This window comes from Mesitornis unicolor, unplaced genomic scaffold, assembly GCF_000695765.1.
Source record: "Mesitornis unicolor isolate BGI_N332 unplaced genomic scaffold, ASM69576v1 scaffold5982, whole genome shotgun sequence".
Lineage (NCBI taxonomy): Eukaryota > Metazoa > Chordata > Aves > Mesitornithiformes > Mesitornithidae > Mesitornis > Mesitornis unicolor.
This window is the reverse complement of record NW_010167012.1, coordinates 83,523-83,762: the sequence shown is the minus strand read 5'-3', so window position 1 is coordinate 83,762 and position 240 is coordinate 83,523. Positions and strand designations below refer to the sequence as shown.

The following is a 240-nucleotide window of genomic DNA, read 5'->3' as shown; positions in this document are numbered from 1 at the left end:
CCTGTGTGTTTGCAGGTGACTGAGGGACCCCAGGGGGAGCGGGAAGGGGACGGTAGCGCCATGGCGCACCCCGTCTCAGCCTTCCAGGCTGCCTACATCTCCATCGAAGTCCTCATCGCTTTGGTGTCCGTGCCGGGGAATATCCTGGTCATTTGGGCTGTGAAGATGAACCAGGCGCTGCGGGATGCCACTTTCTGCTTCATCGTCTCGCTGGCGGGGGCCCATGCGGGCGCGGGGGGC

The 240-nt window shown here is 64.6% G+C and overlaps 1 protein-coding gene across 1 annotated transcript in view; it reads left to right on the top strand.

The window, feature by feature from the left end:
- Positions 1-60: 60 nt before the first annotated feature.
- ADORA1 (adenosine A1 receptor) overlaps positions 61-240 on the top strand; it is a 24,915-nt gene continuing 24,735 nt past the window's right edge. The window contains exon 1 of the mRNA XM_010178517.1: positions 61-225. Within this exon, the coding sequence (XP_010176819.1) occupies positions 61-225 (165 nt within the window). The remainder of the gene's footprint in view (positions 226-240) is intronic.